Consider the following 17397-nt stretch of genomic DNA (forward strand, 5'->3'; position numbering starts at 1 on the left):
TTCTGTAACATCAAGTCGCAGATGACTTAGGGCAGCCCCCCCCCATGGGGTTTTCAAGGCAAGAGACTGACAGAGAGGGTTTTCCATTGCCTGCCTCTGCGTAGCAACCTTGGAGTTCCTTGGCAGTCTCCCATCCAAGTACTAACCAAGGCCGACCCTGCTTATCTTCTGAGATTTGACAAGTTAGGGCTAGCCTGGGCCATCCAGGTCAGGGCCATATGAAGTGTAGCTGAATAAAAAATATTACAAGTTTATGTGTCTCATTCTTAATTATTGTTACCCTCCCCTTTCTTAGAAACAGAGCGAGTGTAATGTTTGTTCTCTCTCTCCCTCACTTTCTCTCCACCTCCTTACTGTCTTGTGGTAGAGGACTTTCAGCTCACTGCAGCCAGGAGCCTTCTCAAAGTGGTAGTGAAACGATATTGGCGTGAATCCCCCTTCCTTGCATCGCTGGATACTAGCGAGGATGAGCCCCCCGAGGACAAGGAGTCTCCAGGTAAGTGCAGCTGGGGGAATCTGTGCACCAAAAAGAAACCCATCATGAGTAGACATCTATCCGATATAATATGAATCATAACTCGATTAGCTCAGCCTAGCCTGAGCTTGTTAGATCTCAGAAGCTAAGCAGGGTCAGCCATGGTTAGTCTTTGGATGGGAGACCACCAAGGAAGTCCAAGGTCTCTATGCAGAGGCAGGCAATGGCAAACCACCCCTGCTCATCTCTTGCTTTGAAACCCCTGTGAGGGGATGCCATGAGTTTGTTGCAACTTAATGGCCTTTATAATTGGGGAGGGGCTGTGGCTCAGTGGTAGAGCATCTGCTCGGCATGCAGAAGGTCCTAGGTTCAATCCCCGGCATCTCCAGTTAAAGAGACTAGGCAGGTAGGTGGTGTGAAAGACCCCTGCCTGAGACCCTGGAGAGCCCCTGCCGGTCTGAGTAGACAGTACTGACTTTGATGGACAAGGAGCTGATTCAGTATTTTGCAGCTTCATGTGTGTTCATAGCTGAGCAGAGATTAAACCTACATTTCTCCTGTCCAAATCCAGGTTGACGAAGGGAGCGTTGACTCTCAAAAGCTTATACCCCAAAAATCTTGTTCGTCTCTAAGGTGCTACTGGACTCGAATCTAGCAATTTAAACCGCATTAACGAAAACAATCTGTGTCTCCTCTTTTGCAGCAGGGGTGCTAAACTGGCTGCTTTGATTCAGAGCCAGCACCGCCTACAACATCTGCCTTTGCTCATGAAAGTGCCTTTTTTACTTGGCGTGGAATGTGAAATAAAGTACAGGGGGAATGTGAAATAAATTCCACATTTTGGTCCATCAATGTCAGTATGTCTACTTGGACTGGCAGCAGCTCTCTAGGGTCTCAGGCAGAGGTCTTTCACATCTACTACTACCTGGACCTTTTAACTGGAGATGCCAGGGATTGAACTCTGGGACCTTCTGCATGCAAAGCAAAGGCTCTGCCACTGAGCCACACCCCCTCCCAACAAAGATGAGGCCCTGGCAAAATTTGAACTTGCGACCCCTGGTTTACAAGACCAGTGCTGTAACTCCTGAGCTATGGAGCCTACACACTCCCAGCTGCCTAGTGACCCTGGCTCCATCTCTTTGCTTGCAGAAATCAAGCTGTATGCCAGCCACAAGAAAAAGCCTGTCCTGCCGTCCCGCCTGCTGGAGACTGCCATCCGTGCCTGCGAGGAGCATTTGAGCAGCTTGAGACACCAGGATATCGACAAAGAGGTCGGATCTCCCCTGCTGATGTCCAAGGCGCACTGGGAACAGTTTCTGCAAGACTACTACCAGGTAGTCCAGTAAGTATAGAGGGAATGTGAAATAAATTCCACACCACAAGACCCCCCAGAAGGCCCAGATTTTGCAAACGACATCTTAGCACATATTCACATAAATGAATGGATCCAAAGTTTCCATTCTGGTAACAGTAAGAACATAAGAATATATGAAAGGTCATGCTGGATCAGACCAAGGCCCATCAAGTCCAGCAGTCTGTTCACACAGTGGCCAACCAGATGCCTCTAGGAAGCCCACAAACAAGACGACTGCAGCAGCATCCTGTCTGTGTTCCACAGCACCTCATAAAATAGGCATGCTCTTCTGATCCTGGAGAGAATAGGTACGCATCATGACTAGTATCCATTTTGAGTAGTAGCCATGGATAGCCCTCTCCTCCGTGAACATGTCCACTCCCCTCTTCAAGCCTTCCAAGTTGGCAGCCATCATCACATCCTGGGGCAGGGAGTTCCACAATTTAACTATGAGTTGTGTGAAGAAATACCACCTTTTATCTGTTTTGGATCTCTCACCCTCCAGCTTCAACAAATGACCCTGCGTTCTAATATTATGAGAGGGGGAGAAAAGCTTCTCCCTGTCCACTCTCTCCAAACCATGAATAATTTTATAGACCTCTATCATGTCTCCCCTTAACCACCTTCTTTCCAAGCTAAACAGTCCTAAACGTTTTAACTGTTCCTCATAGGGCAGTTGCTCTAGCCCCCTAATCGTTTAGGGATGCTTCTCTGATGCAAGGAGTCTTCCACTGATGGTACACATCTTTTCCGCCGGAGCAAGACTCCTTCCACTGGGGGGAAAAGCTCCTTGATCAGCGGAAGGCTCTGACATGTCTCTTCCAGAAATTTCTGCTGACATGAGAGATTTTTGTCCATGGAGCTCAGCTTTCTTGCTGCCCTCTCGCAGCGCAAAATGCTGCCTCAAAATACTGGTGCAGGGGAACAGGTGCCCCCCAGGAACAGTGTGAGGGGGGAAGTAAGGGGTCTGCACTGGGAGGGGTGGATTGGTATGTCTTCCTCTTCCATCCATGGAAATCCTCCAGTGGATCCAAACCTCTGTCATTTTCAGAAACTTTGGATTGAACCCGATATTTTTATGCACGCTTAATTTGGTTGAGCAGGACACGCCACCTTTGTACATTTTATCATTACCTTCACAACAGCTTGTGCCTTTCTCCGTCCTCTGTCTTTTCCCTCGCATCCTTCTTTTCTTTCCTTGCCCCCCCCCCTGAGCAGTCCTGGGAAAGCATGAACATTGGGCAGCCCTCCTAAACTCTGTGGGGAGGGATTTCTACACAAACAAGAAAATAAATGGCTCCTGTAGGGACGCAAGAATGGGATGCAGAGATGGGTAGAGTGTGGAACACAGGACCGCGCTGGAGTTGGTGCTGTGCAAACAGCTTGTGTTCCAAAATTAGCAGAAGATCCAGCCAGGCAAGGCTTGGTTTCTAAACACTTAGTGGAAATTACATGTTTTCAGGGTTAACTCCCCACCCCTTCTCCACCAATAATGGTGAGAGTCCAGACCAGTATTTCATTTTCAAATTTTAAGGTGTTTAGGAATTGGAGATGGAGAGGAATATCCCAGTTGTGGGATATTCCTCTCCATCTCCAATTATCCCAGGAGAGCCAGCGTGGTGTAGTGGTTAAGAGCGGTGGTTTGGAGCGGTGGACTCTGATCTGGAGAGCCACGTTTGATTCCCCGCTTCTCCACATGAGCGGCGGGTGCTAATCTGGTGAAATGGGTTGGTTTCCCTACGCCTCCACATGAAGCCAGCTGGATGACCTTGGCTAGTCACAGCTCTCTCAGCCCCACCTACCTCACAGGGTGTCTATTGTGGGGAGGGGAAGGGACAGTGATTGTAAGCCGGTTTGATTCTTCCTTAAGTGGTAAAGAAAGTCAGCATATAAAACCAGCTCTTCTTCTCCTTGCATATTCAAAACATTAATTGCTTGTGCAAAATGCAGTAGATTTGCATATAGAACACATACTTTTGTCTAACGCTTGTTTTGTTCTGTTTGCCTTTTTTCTCCTTTCAAAATTTAGAAATCTTTTTTTCCCTCTTATGGAAGAAATGTTGAGAATTGTGAAATGTTGAAGGGAGATAAGTAGAATCATAGAACCATAGAGTCAGAAGGGACCACCAGGGTCATCTAGTCCAACCCCCTGCACAATGCAGGAAAGTCTCAACTACCTCCCCCCACACATACCCCAGTGACCTCCTACTCCATGCCCAAGTAGTGAACAAGAGGATTATAGGAATTTGATTCCATGCGTAGAGCTGGCTATGGAAGTGTCGCCTTCATAGAGGTATTATTCAGATGCTCCCTAACAGCTTAGATTTTAATTTCCTGCATCTTGTTACTAGTGCAGTACTCAAAATTCAGATAATTCACCACAGCCCATAGTCTGGGTTTGCAACCACAAGTTACGCTGATTCCGAAAGAGCACTTCTCCCCCGCTTTTCCTCCCAAGCTGTGACTCAGCCTGAAATAAATTTGGGTCTAGAACAGGGGTCTGCTTAACCTACATGGAGTTGGAAAGGTGGAGAAAATCCTCTTAAGTGTTTGTGGTTGCAGCGAGGGAGCGCACATGATGCAGACGGGCAGGCACGTCGAGCAGTGCGAAGATATCCTGCATCGGCTGGCGAAAGTGGTCCCACAACTGGACATGGAAGGTGACAAAAACATCTGGATTGTAAAGCCAGGAGCCAAGTCCCGGGGCAGAGGTGAGAGAAATGAAAGAGCATCTGCAAAGGGGTCGGTCCTCTTGACGTCCAAAAAGAACACAGGCTGTTACCGCACTTGTATTCCCAGTGATGTATTAAGAGTTTGAAAATGTTATAAAAAATACTGTTCGCACTTTCTATGTATTCCCATCGATGTATTAAGAGTTTGAAAACGTTATAAAAAATACTGTTCGCACTTTGTTTGGCCCCTTTAGCTGTGAAGACGTCTTCCAACCATTTATAAGCCGTGGTATCCAAAAACCCTTTTAAAGCGATGTTTTTTATAACATTTTCAAACTCTTAATACATCGCTGGGAATACAAAGTGCGATAACCCCCACAGAAAAGCTGAATAACACACTCCACTGGGAACTTGTTCATGTTGGGCTTGTCTCTAGATCAGTAACGCTTAGGGTTGCCAGGTACCCCCCCACCCCGGGGAGGGGAGTGGGGCTTAGCTAGGATTGCCAGGTGGGTGGTTTCTGTGGGCAATTGTCCCCCAATCCACCCAGCTGCTCTGGAGGGCAATTGCAAGTGCGTGTGGCTGCATGCAACACGATTGCATCACTTCCCGGTTAACCCCCGGAAGCACCGCATTGCTGCGGCCACTTTAGCACTCAAATTTATGGGGTGCTTCCTGGGTAAACCCGGAAGTGACATAATCACATGCGCAATCGCCCTAGCCCTGCCCCCTAAAACCTCCTGCTGATCGAAAGGGAGGACCTGGCAACCCTAGGCTTGTGTGTGTGAAGTGCCGTCAAGACGCAGCCGACTTATGGCAACCCCTTTTTGGGGGTTTTCATGGCAAGAGGCTAACAGAGGTGGTTTGCCAGTGCCTTCCTCTGCACAGCAACCCTGGTATTCCTTGGTGGTCTCCCATCCAAATACTAACCAGGGCTGATCTGCTTAGCTTCTGAAATCTGACGAGATCAGGCTAGCCTGGGCAATAAATTGAGGCCTCAACCTGGTCATCACTTCACTGATGATGTAGGAGAAGCTCTGGTATTTGGGCAAAACCTGTATGGTTGAAACTGTTTTAACCATAGAGTTTTGCCCCAATACCAGAGCGTCTCCCACGTCATCAGTGATGTGAAGTGACTTCAGTGCCCCAGTGGCGACCAGGCTGAGGCCTCAGTTTAGGGCTGGTAAGACTGGCCAGCTGAACAGCTCTGAGGGAGAGGGCCTAAAGCAGGGTATCCCCCACCCCCAGTGGGGGCCTAGCAACCTTCTAGGATTGCCAGGTCCCTCTTTGTTACCGACGGGAGGTTTTTGCGACGGAGCCTGAGGAGGGCGGGGTTTGGGGAGGGGAGGGACTTCAGTGCCATAGAGTCCAATGGCCAAAGTGGCCATTTTCTCCAGGTGAACCAATCTCTATTGGCTGGAGTTCAGTTGTAATAGCCGATCTCCAGCTAGTACCTGGAGGTTGGCAACCCTAACTTCTTCCCAAACACTTTGTGCTTTTGGGGGGATTATTGTTATTATTAGTAGTCGTTTTTAGAATGTCTTCAGTATGCTAAAAGTTTCCTGATGTTACCTGGTTGCCACCATCATGAGCAGAGCTGTATGTATGTATGTATGTATGTATGTATGTATGTATGTTTAATTGGTGTTTCATAGTGGTTAGATTGACTAGGATCTGAGACCTAGGTTTGAATCCCCATCCTCTCACAAGGACTTGCTGGGTAACCTTGGGCCAGTTACACACTCTGAGCCTAGCCTACCTCACTGGGTTATTGTGAGGAGAAAATGGAGGACAGGAGAACCATGTGAGCTGCTTTGGGTCCCCACTGGGGGAAAAGGAGGGGTATAAATGAGGTTTAAAGCCAGTAAATAAATTATTAAAATATTTATACCCTGCCTTTTCTCTGTGGCTCATGGTGGCTTACAAAGCCAAAGTCAAAACATGCAAAGTACAACAACCCCCCCAAATAATCCCCTTGTGCTCCCTCAGCACCAACAACATAACCTATTAAAAGCCTTCGCGAATAAAATGGCCTTGCAGTGCCTCCTAAAAACATCTAAAGATGGCGTTTCCCTCACCTCCTCAGGGAGCTCATCCCATATGGTTAGAGATACTATAGGAAGAGTATAGATTCTGGTCGATAACTGGTGGGCTAGGGGTGGCAACCTGAGAACCATAGTTGGTGCCCAGGGACACGTGTGGGGAGACCATCTGTGAGCTCTAGTCCTGCGGCAAACCCATAAACAGACTCCAGCAGACGGCAAGTCCACGAAAGCAGTTTTATTGATTAAGCACGACAGGTTACAGAAGTCATATTCAAGGTGTTACTAGTGAAAGGCTAAGGGAAGGCAGTTGGCATATATACAAAGCAATAGAGATAACCAGTAACCCTGGCAACCCCCCTCCCAGAGGCAGGAAGGAGGACTTGGTAATTCCCACACTGAAGGAATCTATGAAGTCTAAACACGGGCACGGAGTGGTGATCTAATCTGGCCTTGGAAAGAACTTGCAAAACAACACCTGGAAGTGCAGCCATGAACTGTCTTCACGGCCTGCTCCCGACACCATCCTGTACATATGTGGGTCTTGGGTTGTTAAGAGGTCATAACCAGCACCTTGAATTTAACTTGTATTGTTCAGCTGTCCATTTTACCATGGGGCTCGTATTAGACTTATCGCTCCTCTGATCAGCGGATTCCCAGACAAGTTGGTTGAGTTCCTGTCTAAGAAGCTTCTGATGGGGGAGACTCCTCATCTTTCGCTCCCCACTGCCAAATTTTGTGCCATCGCAATTAAAATGTGCAAAAACAGGGTGGAAAAAAACCTGTTGAATTCTTTTGTACTTTTAGTAATTTTAACATGGTAAACCCACTTCTGTGTGTTATGCACTAATATTTTATATTTTATCTGAGTTTTATCAGTTTTTGTAATGTGTATTAATATTACAATCTTATCAGTGAGACAATTTGATGTACTTATTGATATGGTCTATTTGACCAGTCAGAAGTTAGTACATCAAATTGTCTCACTTGATGATGTCAGAAACACTCTTACCCCAATACCCAAAGGGCAAGAAGTAGAGCCAGGAGAACCAGGGATAAAAGTTTTAACAAAGCTTTGTTGCAACAAAGGTAGCTATGTTAATCCAAACGAGCTCAAGGCAGCAGTGCCTGGCAAAGGCATTTTAAAGTCCCTCACCCCCAATTCGCTTGCCCTCTCCTGTTCCCCGTTAGCTGAGGTATTTTGGAGGTACAGACTTTCCGATACACCTTGAACATACATCTCTGATAAGAGTCCCCCCTCCCACAACATACATTGCATGTCTAATTATCGGCTCATTATACTTTCCCTGAGAGGAGAAGATAATATGCATGAGCTCATTACACCTGCCTAGTACAGGGGTCGGCAAACTCATTAGTCAAAAGAGCCAAATATCAACAGTACAACGATTGAGATTTCTTTTGAGAGCCAGATTTCTTAAACTTAAACTATATAGGTAGGTACACTGTTTATTAACTTAATAAACTTTAATTAAAGTTTTAAGTCTTAATTAAACTATAGGTACACTGAATAAAACTTGATATCATACTTAATAGTGATCTTATTTATTGATAAAAATTAAATTGTAAGTCCCTGCCATTTCCTCCTCCCCGTCCGGAGTCCTCGTCTGGAGGCCTAGTCTACCGCCATAAAAGCCTATTGGTAGACCTGGCCTCCGGCTGAATCAAATTGGGAGGCCAGGTCTACCCATTGGCTTTCTTGGCAGTAGACCTGGCCTCCGGAGGCCCATAGAAGCCAATTGGTAGACCTGGCCTCTGAAGGGGGACTTTTTCCCCTCCTCGGAGTCCAGGTCTACCGCCAAGAAAGCCAGTGGGTAGACATGGCCTCCCAATGGGACTCAGCCGGAGGCCAGGTCTACCAAAGGAAGCCCGCCCTGCCCAACAGCTGATAGGTGGGGGGGGCAGGAACCGCCAAGCCACCTGCCCAGCAGTCACGCGGCTAGAGGGGAGGGGAGGCTTTAGCCTCCCAACCATTGAGGGCAAGAGAAAGGGGGACCCGGCCATTCTCCACGGCGGGTGGGGGGAGAGACAGCCCGCTCGCCCGCTCTCTCTCTCTCTCAGGCGCGTCGGCTCCACAGCCCGGCTGCCGGCGCGAGCGGCCGCAAGAGCAGGGGCTCCGAACCAAGTTCGGAGAGCCGCACTCAACGGGCCAAAGAGCCGCATGCGGCTCTGGAGCCGTAGTTTTGAGACCCCTGGCCTAGTAGCTTTGTGCCTACGTAAATCTGTCCTTGACTAACTACAGTGGGGTTTTATGGTTCCTTCTTATCTGGGGAGGAAAGAAACTGGGAGTTATTTGTGCTCTCTAATTCATAGAATCATAGAATCATAGAGTTGGAAGGGGCCACCAGGGTCATCTAGTCCAACCCCCTGCCCAATGCAGGAAATTAACAACTACCTCCCCCTGTTGTGCCTAAAACGTTACCCCAGGTAGATCTGATCAAGGATAATGCATTGGAGATCAGGAATTACTTTTACAGCTTATGCTATTTAATGGTACCAGTTTAACAGTACAAGCTGGGATCAAGTTTCTCCAGCCGAAATCAAGAGAAAGAATCACACTGCAAAAAGAATCACACTGTAGTTGAGCATTCATCAACCTTTATACACTTCTAACAATTGTCTTCAATAAAGATGCATTTCTAATTTTCCCATGGTGTCATTCTTAGCTATTGAAATCAACAACTCAGCAACTTTGGCAGCAAGCAATTCTCTAATTACGCATGCTTTAGGTTCGAACAGAGAGTCCCCTCGTTGGGAACATTGGAGTCCCTTTAACTAGATAACAAGCTAAATGCTGGCAGCTGTTACTTGTTGCAGTTAGAGGAATGTGTGTATGCTTATGCAGACTAAGTGAAAGGAAAGGAAGATGAAAAGAAGTAGGGGGGCGGTTCTTGACACGCGTTTATCTACATGGGTGTCACATCTAAAAGGAGGATTCCTGCACCTGTTTATGTACACAGGGGCAGTTTATAGTGCCACAGGTAAAAGACCTTTATTGGGAGCACTTCACCCCCACATCCCCAGTGACCCCAACCCTCCCCCTGCCATGCTGGATCCCACAATCAAAGCACTCCCAACAGATGGCCATCCAGCCTCTGCTTAAAGACCTCCAAAGTCTGTGACTCCACCACCCTCCAAGGCAGCGCATTCCACCGTCGAACAGCCCTCACCGTCAGAAAGTTCTTCCTAATGTTTAGGTGGAATCTCTTTTCTCTTAGTTTAAATCCATTACTCCGTGTCCTAGTCTCTGGAGCAACAGAGAACAAGCTAGTTCCCTCAACAACATGACATCCCTTCAAATATTTAAACATGGCTGTCATGTCTCCCCTCAACCTTCTCTTCTCCAAACTAAACAAACCCTAAGTCTCTCCTCATAGGGCATGGATTCCAGACCTTCATTGTTGCTATGGTATCTAGTCCTTCAAAGAAATACTTCCCAACTATAGACTTGTGTCTGTTTGACCTAAGTTACTGAATTGCTTCCCACAATAAGATTGTAATACTGATACACATTACAAAAACTGATAAAACTCTGATATTAATAAATTTTAAAATACTAGTGCATAACACAAAAGTAGGCTTACCATCTTAAAATTACTGAAAGTATAAAAGAATGTAGCCCTGACCTGGATGGCCTAGGCTAGCCTGATCTCGTCAGATCTCAGAAGCTAAGCAGGGTCAGCCCTGGTTAGTATTTGGATGGGAGGCCACCAAGGAATACCAGGGTTGCTGTGCAGAGGAAGGCACTGGCAAACCACCTCTGTTAGTCTCTTGCCATGAAAACCCCCCCAAAAAGGGGTCGCCATAAGTCGGCTGCGACTTGATGGCACTTTACACACACACACACATAAAAGAATGTAACCGTTTTTTCCCCACCCTGTTTTTGCACTTGACTTGACTCGTGCAGGCAGCCAGCAAAGCTGTTTTAAAATGGGCAAGACATGTTGCTGTTGGCCAGAGCCTAACAGCAGTTGGGCTGTGCATTCCAAAACAGTTGCTGTATCTGGATATGCCTTCAAGGGCCGCCCAGTGTAGAGTATATGACCAGCCATGAGGTTCCCAAAGCATGCTACTTGGGGGAGGGTAAAATGCTGAGCTTTCCTGCCCATTGAGTGGAGAGTTGTTGCCCTGTGGTGCAGAGTGGTCAGCTGCAGTACTGCAGTCCAAGCTCTGCTCACGACCTGAGTTCGATCCCGACGGAAGTCGGTTTCAGGTAGACGGCTCAAGGTTGACTCAGCCTTCCATCTTTCCGAGGTCGGTAAAACGAGTACCCAGCTTGCTGGGGGTAAAGGGAAGACGACTGGGGAAGGCACTGGCAAACCACCCTTCCAACTCTATGATTCTATGATTTTGTTCTGTCGGGTATGCTTGGATTGTGGGATCTTGCATGGTGGGGGGAGGGTTGGGGTCACTAGGGATGTGGGAGGGAGGTAGTTGTTAATTTCCTGCATTGGGCAGGGGGTTGGACTAGATGATCCTAGTGGTCCCTTCCAACTCTATTCTATGATTCACCCCGTAAACAAAATCTGCCTAGAAAACGTCAGGATGTGATGTCACCCCATGGGTCAGGAATGACCTGGTGCTTGCACAGGGGACCTTTACTTAAATGCCAGGGCATGCTGCTTTGTGACCTGCTGAGGCCCAAGCATCTCTGAGGCATCAGTTCCAGAAGGATGCCCGTCCAGCTTGGGCTTTGCAGAAAAAGACAAACACTTTTAAAGCTCTGCTCTGAGGTGAGCATGTAAGAGCAACAGGGTTGGACTAACACACATTTATGCATGGGAGCCAGCGTGGTGTAATGGTTAAGAGCGATGGACTCTAATCTGGAGAACCAGGTTTAATTCCGCACTCCTCCACATGAGCAGTGGACACATGTGGTGAACCGGGTTGATTTCCACACTCCTCCACCTGAAGCGTGCTGGATAACCTTGGGCTAGTCACAGCTCTCTCACAACTCTCTCAGCCCCACCCACCTCACAAGGTGCCTGTTGTGGGGGGAGGAAGGCGATTTGAGACTCCTTAAATGTAGACAAAGCCCTGACCTGGATGGCCCAGGCTGGCCTGATCTCGTCAGATCTCAGAAGCTAAGCAGGGTCAGCCCTGGTTAGTATTTGGATGGAAAACCAATAAGGAATACCATGGTTGCTGTGCAGAGGAAGGCACTGGCAAGCCACCTCTGTTAGTCTCTTGCCATGAAACCCCCCCCCAAAAGGGGTCGCCATAAGTCGGCTGCGACTTGATGGCACTTTACACACACAAATGTAGACAAAAGCAGGGTATAAAAAGCGACTCCTCTTTTTCTTAACAGGCATAATGTGCATGGACCGCTTGGAGGATATCGTGAAGCTAGTGGATTGTGATCCCATGATTGTCAAGGATGGGAAGTGGGTGGTGCAGAAATACATTGAGACACCACTGCTCATATTCGGCACAAAATTCGACCTGCGCCAGTGGTTCCTGGTAACGGACTGGAACCCGCTCACCATCTGGTTCTACCAGCACAGTTACATACGCTTCTCTACGCAGCCTTTTTCCCTGCGAAACCTGGACACGTGAGTTTTAACACTTTCTATCCCCTCTTTTTACAGATGCCAGTTTTATGTTTCTTCTCTGTGTGTGTGTTTGAGCGCGCATGCTTACCTGCGCATACAGAAGCCAATTTTATATTTCCTCTTTGTGTGTGTGTGTGTCTGTGCACACATGCTCACCTGCGCATATATGGGAGAGACAAACCGAGATGTGCAGCCTTACCAAGACTTAATCAAAAGTTCCGCTCAGTCCACTCAAACTCTAAACAAATCAGCGTCTGCCGTATCATTCCAGAATGCATAGAGAACCGCAGTTCTGAAAATTAATTGGAAAGGATCTCTGCCTGACATTTTACTCAAACTGGCAGTGGCTAGATATTATTCTGCAAGAAGATGGGCTAATGTCTGGTTCAGGATGCTTCAACACAGAGACAAATCTCTGCATAGTTCTCATCGAGCTGTTTCTTCCCTTCTGCAGTTTATAAAGAAATGCAGGGCAGAGCCTTTTAGAAGGGCCTTTGGTTGACAACACTGTTCAAGAGGGCATTTATATATCGGTAATAGGACTATACTGTATCAGAACAGTTCAGGAAGGCGCTTTCTAAAGAGAGAACAACTGTGGACTAAACTACTGTGTATTACCCTCCCTGATGGGAATAGCTCAGGCTAGCCTGATCTCATCAGATCTCAGAAGCAGGGTCGGCCTTGGTTAGTGTTTGGATGGGAGACCACCAAGGAATTCTAGGGCCACTGCACAGAGGCAGGCAATGGTAAGCCACCTCTGAACCGTCTCTTGCCTTGGAAACCCTACTGAGTTGCCATGAGTTAGCTTAACTTGACAGCAAAAACAAATTATTACCAGCTGTCACTATGGTATTGCCTACTGATGTAATACCATTTTTCTGCACTGTGTCTGCATTCTGAGTCTTGTCTAGTATTTTGTGCTTGTTTAGATTTCTGTAGTTCTTGTACATTGCTTGAGGAGGGAAAGCAGCATGGTGTATCCTGATCTCGTCAGATCTGGGAAGCTAAGTAAGGTCAGCCTTGGTTAGTATTTGGATGGGAGACCACCAAGGAATACTAGGGTCGCTGCACAGAGGCAGGCAATGGCAAACCACCTCTGTTATTCTCTTGCCTTGAAAACCCCATGAGGGGGTTGCCATGAGGCAGCTGCGACTTGACGGTACTTTACACACACACACAGTACATTGCTTGTTAGATATTGATTGCATAAGCTTACATTGTGTAATCCACTTTCAGTCTCAGTGAGAAAGGTAAAAGGTAAAGGTAGTCCCCCTGTGCAAGCACCGGGTCATTCCTGACCCATGGGGTGATGTTACATCCTGACCTTTACTAGGCAGACTATGTTTACGGGGTGGTTTGCCAGTGCCTTCCCTACTCATCTACACTTTACCCCCAGCAAGCCGGGTACTCATTTTATTGACCTCGGAAGGATGGAAGGCTGAGTTAACCTTGAGCCGGCTATCTGAAACTGACTTCCATCGGGATCGAACTCAGGCTATGAGCAGAGCTTTTGACTGCAGTACTGCAGTTTACCACTCTGCGCCACAGATGCTCCTTTACCAGTGAGAAAGGCAGACTATAAATATAGTAAATAAATAAATGTTGGTTCTTCTAGTTTTGGGATGACGATTTCATTATTTTATTGTATTTTATGTTTGGAAACAGCTTCTGAGCTTTGTAGGAAAGGGAGGAAAATTATGCTAGGTATCTTAGTCATGGCAGTAGGATCAAGGAAAGGGAGTCAGGATTTCTTAAAATGGCAATAAGGATACTGGTGGGAAGAATGGTGTGGTACCCTGGAGAAGCAAGTCAGGCGGAGGAACTTCCCGTGGTCACGCAGAGACAGAAGACTCCTGTGCAAAAGAGATGGAGAGCATCATCCTTTAGGGGAGGGGCTGAGGCTCAGTTTGTAGAGCATTTGCTTGGCATGCAGAAGGTCCCAGGTTCAATCTCCGGCATCTCCAGTTAAAGGGACTAGGCAAGTAGGTGATGTGAAAGACCCCTGCCTGCGACCCTGGAGAGCCCGTGCCGGTCTGAGTAGACAGCTTCATAAGGCAGCTTCATGTGTGTTCATAGCTGAGCAGAGATTAAACCTACATCTCTCCTGTCCAAATCCAGGGTTGTTAACCGCCCGTGCCTGACTAGCTACCTCTGGGCTCTGATCCCCTCTTCCTTTCCCAGCCAGTGTGGTGTAGTGGTTAAGAGCAGTGGTTTGGAGCGGTGGAGTCTGATCTGGAGAACCGGGTTTGATTCCCCACTCCTCCACATGAGCTGCAGAGGCTAATCTGCTGAACCAGATTTGTTTTCCCACTCCTATGCATGAAGCCAGCTGGGTGACCTTGGGCTAGTCACACTCTCTCAACCCTACTTATCTCACAAGGTGTCTGTTGCGGGGAGGGGAAGGGAAGGTGATTGTGAGCTGGTTTGATTCTTTCCTAAGTGGTAGAGCAAGTCGGCATATAAAAATCAACTCTTCTTCTTCCTCTCCCCCCCCAGCTCCATCCACCTCTGCAATAACTCCATCCAGAAGCACTATGAGAACTCGCAGAACCGCCACTCCGACCTTCCCCCCGACAACATGTGGTCGTCGGAGCAGTTCCAGCTCCACCTTCGGCAGGTGGGGGCCCCAGACGCCTGGTCCAAGGTCATCGTGCCAGGTATGAAGGCCGCCATCATCCACGCCATGCAGACGTCGCAGGACCTGGTTGAGTTCCGTAAGAACAGCTTTGAGCTCTACGGGGCGGACTTCCTGTTTGGAGAGAACTACCAGCCATGGCTGATCGAGATCAACGCTAGCCCGACCATGGCTGCCTCCACTGCCGTCACCACCCGGCTGTGTGCCAGTGTGCAGGAGGACACCCTGCGGGTGGTCATCGACCGCAAGTGTGACCGCACATGCAGCACAGGGGCCTTCGAGCTCATCTACAAACAGGTGAGAGCGGCCTTGGCTGCCGACCTGTATAGACCAGGCTTGGTTGCTTTTTAGAGTTGCCCTTTCCAAGCTAGGGCTGTTAAGCTTGGAAAGAAGGAGGATATAAGGGGAGACATGATAGAGGTCTATTAAATTATGCATGGTATGGAGAGAGTCGACAGGGAGAAGCTTTTCTCCCTCTCTCATAACACTAGATAGCGGGGTCATCTGCTGAAGCTGGAGGATGAGAGACTCAAAACTGATAAAAGGAAATATTTCTTTACACAGCGCATAGTTAAATTGTGGAACTCCCTGCCCCAGGATGTGGTGATGGCTGCCAGCTTGGAGGGCTTGAAGAGGAGAGTGGACATGTTCATGGAGGAGAGGGCTATTCATGGCTACTAGTCAAAATGGATACTAGTCATGATGCATCCCTCTTCTCTCCAGTCTCAGAGGAGCATGCCTATTATATTAGGTGCTTTGGAACACAGGAAAGATAATGCTGCTGCCGTCGTCTTGTTTGGGGGCTTCCTAGAGGCACCTGGTTGGCCACTGTGTGAACAGACTGCTGGACTTGATGGGCCTGGGTCTGATCCAGCAGGGCCTTTCTTATGTTCTTATGAGGTTGCCTGGAGGCAGCATTCTCCCAGACGGCTTTCATTTGCCCTCTGCGAGCGCTGCTTCCCTTTCCCTGTGTTCTTCCAGCATGACTATCAGGTACCTTTGGGTTGCAGGTGCCTGATTAAATGGAGGAGAGGCTGCGGCACAGAGATGGAGCAGAAGCTTTGAACACAAAATGTCCCAGGTTAAATCCCTGGTGTCTCTGCTGGTGCCTCTTAAGTAGCAGGTGCTGGCACTCCACAGGGTTTAAAGAGACAGGCCCCCTCCCCAAGGAACTTACAAGCTCAAATTGGACATAAGTTTGAAGGAGATGGGCAACAGGGCAAGTAGCAGCTGTGGAGGGCCATTTCAGCTTAAAGAAACTGGCATGGGAGAAGGCTGGAAACCCCTCCCTAATGTACTTAACTCCTCCTGTCTTGCTAAAATGTACTTAAGGCCATTCGCAACATTTGACAAAAGAAAAAAAGAAGATAAATAGCAGCAGCAAAGAAAAGAAAGCAGAAGCTGCATACAAAAACAACATGCAAATTCAATAAAAGTGAAATAAAAATGTCAGAGTTGCTAGTTGGTCAGATAACAGCCTAACCCCAGCCCCAGCCCCAGCAAGTCGCACTGACTGAAAGCACGGGTTGAAAATCCTGAACTAGCCAGCATACTAGAACACTCTAGGTTGGATGGCCGTCTGTCAGCAATGCTGATTCTATGATCTTAGGCAGATGGTGAGAGGGAGGGCACCTTGGCCATCTTCTGGGCATGGAGTAGTGGGGTCACTGGGTGTGTAGGGGGGAGGTGGTTGTGAATTTCCTGCATTGTGCAGGGGGTTGGACTAGATGACCCTGGTGGTCCCAGCTCTATGATTCTATGAACAGGAGCTTATCCAAAATGCTGCAGTCTGTATCAGATGCTGGTGCATCTCAGAGGTCACTTTTCCCCTTGGTGTTTCCAAGTATTGTACCCTAAAACCTTATCTCAGAGCCAGTAGGCAGCTATCCAAGATATCCACATCCTCACTTCAAAAAGGATGTGGACAGAATGGAGTGGGTGCAGAGGAGAGCGACAAGGATGATCAGGGGCCTGGAGACCGAGCCCTATGAAGAAAGGCTGAGGGAGTTGGGAATGTTTAATCTGGAGAGGAGGAGGTTGAGGGGGGGACATGATTGCTCTCTTGAAGTATCTGAAGGGCTCTCACTTGGAGGAGGGCAGGGAGCTGTTCCTATTGGCAGCATAGGACTCGCAATAAGGGGTTTAAATCGCAGGTGGAGAGGTACTGGCTGGATATTAGAGAATTTTTTTTTACAGTAAGAGTTATTCAACAGTGGAATCAGCTACCTAGGGAGGTGGTGAGTTCCCCCTCACTGACAGTTGTAAAGCAGCAGTTGGACAAACACTTGTCAGGGATGCTCTAGGCTGATCTACATTAAGTAGGGGGCTGGGTTAGATGGCTTGTATATAGGCTTGCCAGCTCCAGGTTGGGAAATACCTGGAGATTTTGGGGGTAGAGCCTGAGAAGAGTGGGGTTTGTTAAGGGGAGGGACTTCATTGCCATAGAGTCCGATTGCCAAAGCGGCCATTTTCTCCAGAAGAACTGATCTCTGTCGCCTGGAGATCAGTTGTAATAGCAGGAGAGCTCCAGCCACCACCTGGAGGTTGTGAACACATGAAGCTCCCGTATACTGAATCAGACCCTTGGTCCATCAAAGTCAGTTTTGCCTAGTCAGACCATCAGTGGCTCTCCAGGGTCTCAGGTGGGGG

General features: G+C 48.1%; 1 protein-coding gene across 1 annotated transcript in view; it reads left to right on the forward strand.

Annotated features, from left to right (window-relative positions):
- The window catches only part of TTLL3 (tubulin tyrosine ligase like 3), a 38643-nt gene that overhangs the window by 13799 nt on the left and 7447 nt on the right, over positions 1–17397 (forward strand). The window contains 5 exon segments of the mRNA XM_056846543.1: positions 368–496; positions 1625–1817; positions 4392–4540; positions 11870–12113; positions 14610–15045. Of these exon segments, the coding sequence (XP_056702521.1) occupies positions 368–496; positions 1625–1817; positions 4392–4540; positions 11870–12113; positions 14610–15045 (1151 nt within the window).

This window comes from Euleptes europaea, chromosome 1 (assembly GCF_029931775.1).
Source record: "Euleptes europaea isolate rEulEur1 chromosome 1, rEulEur1.hap1, whole genome shotgun sequence".
Taxonomy (NCBI): Eukaryota; Metazoa; Chordata; class Lepidosauria; order Squamata; family Sphaerodactylidae; genus Euleptes; species Euleptes europaea.